Source organism: Eufriesea mexicana, unplaced genomic scaffold, assembly GCF_001483705.2.
Source record: "Eufriesea mexicana isolate 0111107269 unplaced genomic scaffold, ASM148370v2 scaffold2928, whole genome shotgun sequence".
Taxonomy (NCBI): domain Eukaryota; kingdom Metazoa; phylum Arthropoda; class Insecta; order Hymenoptera; family Apidae; genus Eufriesea; species Eufriesea mexicana.
The window spans coordinates 1-8,240 of record NW_016911035.1 but is presented as its reverse complement, the minus strand read 5'-3'; the positions used below and the strand labels follow the sequence as shown (position 1 = coordinate 8,240).

Genomic DNA, 8,240 nt, shown 5'->3' with positions numbered 1-8,240 from the left:
CATTCCTGAAAAGCTACCATTAGTTGAAAATATGAAAACTGGTGATTGTACCAATCCTTATGGAAAAACAAAATACATGGTTGAAGAAATTTTGAAAGACTTATGCACTTCAGATAAGGTGCTAAATTTTATCTATATTTTTTATTTTTTAACTTAAAATATTTATTAGTAAAAGTTTTTAGACGTGGTCTGTTATATCTCTAAGATATTTTAACCCAGTTGGAGCTCACTCTTCTGGACAAATTGGAGAAGATCCTAATGGAATACCAAATAATTTAATGCCATATATTGCTCAGGTATCTGTAGGTACAAGAGAAGTTTTATATGTATATGGTAATGACTATGATACCCCTGATGGAACAGGTTAGATGAAAATTATAAAATATTTATGTGAAATCAGTATATTACAGATAATTATTTTATATTAGTCAAAATATTTATATTAATTATTATTTAATTTTTGTAGGCATACGAGACTACATTCATATTACAGATTTAGCTGTAGGTCATGTAAAGGCAATAATTTATCAAAAAATTCGTAATTCTACTGGATTTAAAGCATTTAATTTAGGTACTGGAAAAGGATATTCTGTTCTTGAAGTTATACGAGCATTTGAAAAAGCATCAGGGCAAAATATACCATATAAGATAATTGATCGCAGACCAGGAGACATATCCATTAGTTATGCAGATGCTAGTTTAGCTAACAAAGAACTAGGTTGGCAGGCCACTAAAAATATAGATGATATGTGTAAGTTATGGTTTCAGTGATGTAGAATTGTTTCCTTAATAATTTACATTTTATTTTACAATTTATTACCTTCTAATAAACTATCATAGGTTTAGATACATGGAGATGGCAACAAAATAATCCAAATGGTTATAGGCGTTAGTAATAATTGAAATATCTGTTATGAGAAAATATTAATTAATTTAAGCAAAACATTTCATTTGTACATTCAGTTATTTTAAACATAAGCCATGGTGGTGTCTGGTTACCAAAGTTTAAACCAAAGTCCAAAATAAATATATATGCATACTTGTTTTATATTATGCAAATTCAATAACTTTTATGTTTAAAATTAATTGTACATGATTTGTTCTAAAAAAAAAAGTAATTTGTTTTTAAACTTAATGACTGTAATTAATGAAAGTTAACGTTAAATGATAAATGACGTATTAAATCATTGTGCCATTGAATATATGTTCCTATAATTGTAAAAATAATTGTCTATTAATAAAATAATATTGAAATGTTAAAATGTTATTAAGATATTTTATAACCATGTACATGAATTATTCTGGAGGCAAACGTAACCAAGTAAGAATTATATAAAGAACTAAATTATTTTATTCACAAAGGGAGTACAAGTTCGACGATGCAGCAGTGAAAAATCACAAATTACGAAGTTTCTACAATTAATTTATGCACTTTTATAGGTGCATGGCGAAGCTGGAATTTTGAGCAGCCTGTACAGTTTTTGTATATAATTTGTTGCTAATTAGTTCGCTATTAATAATTATTTGATGGAGTGCGTGATTTGATAACATCGACGAGCACGATTGTGCGTGAAAATATTTAATATTAAACGAAACTAGAGGCAAAATGTGAACAAAGATAATATGTGAACATATCTAAGGATATCGTTTATATAATGCATGCATGAAGTTCATAAATTGATTACACAGAAGATAGTAATTTCTGAAAAACTATTGGTATGAACGGCAAGAATTCAAACACCCTGTGGAATAATCACTAATAATTAATTAATTAGAGACAAATTTGTATCCAAAATTATATTGGAAAGTTCTTGAAGGATCTGCCTTTACGATGCAATTATAAAAGTTCATAAATTAATCACAGAAATTAAGTGATTTGTTAATTTTTCTCCAAGTGAACAGGAGAGAGCATAGGAAATGAGAAAAAAATGCAAACAAATGTCAGAAGCTTTGTTGTGTCCATGCAGGTTGGTTATGAAAAGACAATATTCTGTTGAAATAAACTGACACGTGCAACAGTAGAAAAATATTGGATTCATGGAATATCACGAGCATAGAGCCATTAGATACCAAGAATTATATAAATTCAATATAGAGAGTAAATATTGCATTAAAACTAAAATCTGTAGAAATATTAATAGGAACTTGGAAACTATAAAAGCTGCAGGAATAATGAGCTGTGGCACATGGAATTGATTGGGCCAATAAAGACAACGTTAAAGGGAGGTAAAAGGTAGGTCTTTCATGCTGATGATTATTAGAAAAAAGAACCATTTGGTTGACTGATTTGTAAATGATTAAAGATTTAATACGAAATATTATTGACTAAGGATTTTTTTTATTACAGGAGACTTACAAACATGAGTAATATTTATATGCAAGAGCCAGCCACTAATTGTAAGGGTATAGTAATAAGTATTGGTTAATAATATTTCAATGGATTGCATATCTGTTTTTAAAAATTTAACTGATATACAATATTTACTTTCTAAATTTTTGTATTAATATATTAAGTAATTTCTAGTTTGAATTACAATAATAAATAATAAATTTTAATAACTTTGATTTTAAAAATATTTTACATTAATAAAATTAATATATTTGTTATAACAAGGTTACAATGAAAACAACTGTTGGTGATATTGAGTCAGAATTATGGGCCAAAGAAACTCCAAAGGCAAGTAGAAATTTCATACAATTGTGTACGGATGGTTATTTCATGACACTATATTTCATAGAATTATCCAAGGATTCATAGCATATGGTGGTGATCTCAAAGGTACAGGAGGAGGTAGTAAAAGCATATGTGGAGAACTGTAATGGAGAAATTTAAAGTGAGACTATATTTAAAAATAAAATGAATGCTTCTTTTCTTCAAAAATAATTATTAGATATTTGTGTTTTAGGACGAATTTTATACAAGATTACTTTTTTGTCGACGAGGTTCAATTGCTGTGGCAGAGATGATAATGATTCCCAATTCTACTTTACTCTTGGTTCTACATCAGAATTGCAGAATAAACATACAATCTTTGGTAAGATTACTGGAGAAACTATATATAACATGCTTAAATATAAAGAAGCACTTGTAGATGAGGTAAATTTAATGTTTATAAGAAAATATATCAAGAATTGATATAAATATAATATTCCCTTCTTTTTTGTAGAATGATAGGCCACTTTATGCTCCAAAAATGATAAAAGCTGAATTATTGAACAATCCATTTTCTGATATTATACCAAGAATAATAGTACAGGAAAGTGAAGAAGTAAAGGACAGTTCAAAAACTAAAACAGGAGGAGTAAAGTAAAAATCATATATGTTTGTAGCATTTATCCATGATAGTATTATTCTTTGTAATGAAAAATTTTGTTACAGAAATTTCAATCTTTTATCATTTGGCGAAAAAGTAGAGGAAGATGAAGAAGAATCTGCGATATTAAATAAAAAGTATAGTGGTAAGAGCAAATCAGCTCGTAATCATTTAATTGATCCAGTATTAAGCTCACAACCAGCTGTTGAACCTGGACCTCCAAATAAAGAAAGGAAAGAAGACCGTATTAGCGATTAAGAAAGTGACGACGAAGTAGAAACTTAAGAAAAATTAGAAGTTATAAAAAAAGAGAAAGAGTTAGTTTATTGTTTACATTATAACTATGTTATAGAAAGTAGGATTTTTTATTTACTGTCTTATATTTATATTTTCAGTGCAATGAAGGAAAGGATAAAAAATAAATTGAGAGATGCAAAAAAGGAACCGAAGAATTATGTCGTTAGTAATTAACGTGTATATGTGAAACTTTCAGAGTGAATAAAAAGTACCTAAGCATATAACCATCGTAGTTTCATTTTATTTTTTACCAAGAACAAAATCACTCGCCTTCATCTGTGACTTCATGTACGTTTATAATTAATTCATCAACTTTTATAATTGCATCGTACAGGCACAGCTTTAGCGGGCTTTCTAATATAATTCTGGATATGAATTCCTTGTTATTTAATTCATTATTAATGATTATTGCATAGAGTGTTTGAACCATTGTCGAAGATACTAATGGTTTACCTTCCCATTAGTATAATGGAATAATTAATAATTCAAGTTCATGAATTAATTATAGAAATTTGGAATATTTCGTAACAGAAATATGTTTATATTTGCTTCATTGATATTAATAAATATAAGAAACATCGTTTGATATTCTACATCGATACTTTATTGTATAGCTATTTCAAAGATGCAACATTTTCCCGCTACAAAATTACCTAACGTTTCCGGCTGCAGCCAACTTCCAGTTGGCGGCAAGCAAGCACACCGATAACAAATACTGGAATATTTTCACGCGTCAAAGTGAAATATTAAATCTTAAAATGTTTCGTGAAGTAGTGATATTGCTGATTGACATTATAATTATTTTACGAAGTTCAAGATTACTAACTGTGAACATTTCTTCGGTGATCATATACTACATGTGAAAAAAAAGTGATGTTACATAGTGTAAATAGTGATACATGTGGGAAATGAAGTGGTGTGAGTGTGGGATCCTATAATACTACCGCATTGGCCGTTACTATCCGCTGTAGGAGATTAAGATTTCGACTGCCCATTGGAATATTTAATCAACATTACTGAATAGGCAGCTTTATAATAGTTTTTTTCAATTTTTCTTTGATCTTGACGTTCAATTGCAACATAATTATGTATTATCGCTATTACATTCTAAATTTTGATTGTGGATTAAGATATTTCATTACTTCTGCATAGAATAGATTGTTCTTCAACCAGTAGGGCGATTATTTTATGATTGAAAGTGCATATATGAAACACAGCAACGGAAAAGCAAGTACCTGTGAAATCGTTCTACACAGTATACTTTTTTCGCCTATATTTCTGAAAGTAGGCTTTTCGGTTAGATTTTTTCGGTATAACAGCATACAGTGAATTCTTCCTTAACGGGATTGGATATTTTTTTTGTGTTTCGTACGTGCGTTTTCGAAAAATAGTGCCGAAAGTGTCGGTGGCTCTTAGATTGTACTGCGTAATAGACTTTTTTGGCTTCTAGTTTTTGAATTAGGCTTTTTGAATGGGATTTTTCTACTGATTCGCGTAGAGTGATTTTTTCCTTAACGGGATTGGATATTTTTTTTTGGTTTTGAGTGTGCGTTATCGAGAAATAGTGCCGAAAGTGTCAGTGGCTCTCGGATCGTGCTGCGCAATTTACTTTCTTGGCTTCTAGTTTTTGAATTAGGCTTTTTGAATCGGATTTTTCCACTGATTCGCATAGAGTGATTTTTTCCTTAACGGGATTGGATATTTTTTTTTGGTTTTGAGTGTGCGTTATCGAGAAATAGTGCCGAAAGTGTCAGTGGCTCTCGGATCGTGCTGCGCAATTTACTTTCTTGGCTTCTAGTTTTTGAATTGGGCTTTTTGAATCGGATTTTTCCACTGATTCGCATAGAGTGATATTTTCCTTAACGGGATTGGATATTTTTTGTAGGTTTCAAACGTGCGTTATCGAGAAATAGTGCCGAAAGTGTCAGTGGCTCTCGGATCGTGCTGCGCAATTTACTTTCTTGGCTTCTAGTTTTTGAATTAGGCTTTTTGAATCGGATTTTTCCACTGATTCGCATAGAGTGATATATTCGCGTAGAGTGATTTTTTCCTTAACGGGATTGGATATTTTTTGTAGGTTTCAAACGTGCGTTATCGAGAAATAGTGCCGAAAGTGTCAGTGGCTCTCGGATCGTGCTGCGCAATTTACTTTCTTGGCTTCTAGTTTTTGAATTAGGCTTTTTGAATCGGATTTTTCCACCGATTCGCATAGAGTGATTTTTTCCTTAACGGGATTGGATATTTTTTTTCGGTTTCGAGTGTGCGTTTTCGAGAAATAGTGCCGAAAGTGTCAGTGGCTCTCAGATCGTGCTGCGCAATTTACTTTTTTGGCTTCTAGTTTTTGAATTAGGCTTTTTGAATCGGATTTTTCCACTGATTCGCATAGAGTGATATTTTCCTTAACGGGATTGGATATTTTTTGTAGGTTTCAAACGGGCGTTATCGAGAAATAGTGCCGAAAGTGTCAGTGGCTCTCGGATCGTGCTGCGCAATTTACTTTCTTGGCTTCTAGTTTTTGAATTAGGCTTTTTGAATCGGATTTTTCCACCGATTCGCATAGAGTGTTTTTTTCCTTAACGGGATTAGACATTTTTTTCCGGCTTCGAGAGTGCGTTTTCCAAAAATAGTGCCGAATGTGTCAGTGGCTGTGAAATCGTGCTGCGCAATTGACTTTTTTGGATTCGATCTTCGAAATTAGACTTTTGGATTCGGATTTTTTCGTCTAACAGTGTAGAGTAGAATTTTCTCTGAAAGGATTGAATACTTTTTTTCGGTTTCGTGCGTACGTTTTCCAAAAACAGTGCCCAATGTGTCAGTGGCAGTGAAATCGTGCTGCGCAATTGACTTTTTTGGATTCGATCTTCGAAATTAGGCTTTTGGATTCGGATTTTTTCATCTAACAGTGTAGAGTAGAATTTTCTCTAATAGGATTGATTACTTTTTTTCGGTTTCGTGCGTGTGTTTTCCAAAAATAGTGCCGAATGTGTCAGTGGCTGTGAAATCGTGCTGCGCAATTGACTTTTTTGGATTCGATCTTCGAAATTAGGCTTTTGGATTCGGATTTTTTCGTCTAACAGTGTAGAGTAGAATTTTCTGTGAAGGGATTGAATACTTTTTTTCGGTTTCGGGCGTGCGTTTTCGAAAAATAGTGCTGAATGTATCAGTGGCCGTGAAATCGTGCGGCGTAATAGACTTTTTTGGCTTCTATTTCGGAAATTAGGCTTTTTTATTAGGTTTGTGCTATATTTCAGTGTAGAGTTGAATTTTCTCTAACGGGATTGTATACTTTTTTTCAGTTCGTTTCTGATTACGTTCCTATGGTCGCGGTTTAATTGCTATGGCTAATGCTGGAGAAGATGACAATGGTTCCTAATGCTTCTTTACTCTTGGTTCCCAATTAGATCTGCAAAATAAACATACAATCTTTGGTCAGGTTACTGAAGAAACTATATATGATATGCTTGAACTTGAAGAAGTACTTGTAGATGAGGTAAATTTAATGTTTACAAAAAAATATATCAAGAATTAATATAAATATAATATTTCCTCTTTTTTGTAGAATGATAGGGCAGTTTATCATCCGAGATTGATAAAAATTATAATATTAAACAATCCATTTTCTGATATTACACCAAGGATAATAGTACAGGAAAGTGAAGAAATCAAGGACTGTTCAAAAACTAAAACAGCAGCAGTAAAGTAAAAATCATATATGTTTGCAGAATTTAGCCCTAATAGTATTGTTCTTTGCAATGTAAGATTTTTTTACAGAGATTTCAATCTTTTATCATTTGGTGAAGAAGCAGAAGAAGATCAAGAAGAATCTGTGATATTAAATAAAAAGTTTACTGGTAAAGGCAAATCAGCTCATGGTCATTTTTCTGATCCAAAATTATGCTCCTAACCAGCTGGACCTCCAAATTAAGAAAGGAAACAAGACCGTATTAGCGATTGGGAATTATTGGAGAATAATTGGGAAATTAACAAATTATGCAATTTCTGTGATTAATGTATGGACTTTTATAGCTGTATCGCATAGCTGGCTGCTTGCGCAACATGCTTATGCAATTTTTGCAGATAATTTAACGCTAATTAGTTTGTTATTTTTATTATTTACTTGACGACGTACGTGATTCGCTAACAATGATCGGCGCGATGGTCCGAGAAAATAATTAATTATAAACAAAATTAGAAGTAAAATAAGAACAAAAATCGTATGAAAATGTTCCCAAGGAAAATTACTTTTATAATGTGTGCATGTAATTTATAAATTAATTGCATAGAAGATTGTAATTAGTGAAAAACCAATAGTATTATTGGAATCAGTTCGAACACTCCGAGTAATAATTACACGTAACTATACTATTACACGTAAATTATAATACTTATCATTAGTAGCAAATTATTAATTTTAATAACAAATTGTTCATAACGTAAATTTATAATAAAAGTGAAAACATTAAGAAATTACAGGCTATTATTTGAACTTGGAACGAATTTGTGTCAAAATGTAACTATAATTTGCAAAAAGCTTATAAATTATTACACTGATTGTTTATAACAAAATAATATTGTTAATAACAAGTTGCTCGCAACGTATATTTATAATAAAAGTGAAAAAATTAATAA

General features: G+C 31.1%; 1 protein-coding gene across 1 annotated transcript in view; it reads left to right on the top strand.

Moving 5' to 3' along the window:
- The window catches only part of Gale (UDP-galactose 4'-epimerase), a 2,525-nt gene extending 1,515 nt beyond the window's left edge, over positions 1-1,010 (top strand). Inside the window, exons 5-8 of the mRNA XM_017904595.1 lie at positions 1-118; positions 183-363; positions 467-751; positions 841-1,010. Of these exons, the coding sequence (XP_017760084.1) occupies positions 1-118; positions 183-363; positions 467-751; positions 841-893 (637 nt within the window). The 3' untranslated portion in view covers positions 894-1,010. The remainder of the gene's footprint in view (positions 119-182; positions 364-466; positions 752-840) is intronic.
- Positions 1,011-8,240: the final 7,230 nt, after the last annotated feature.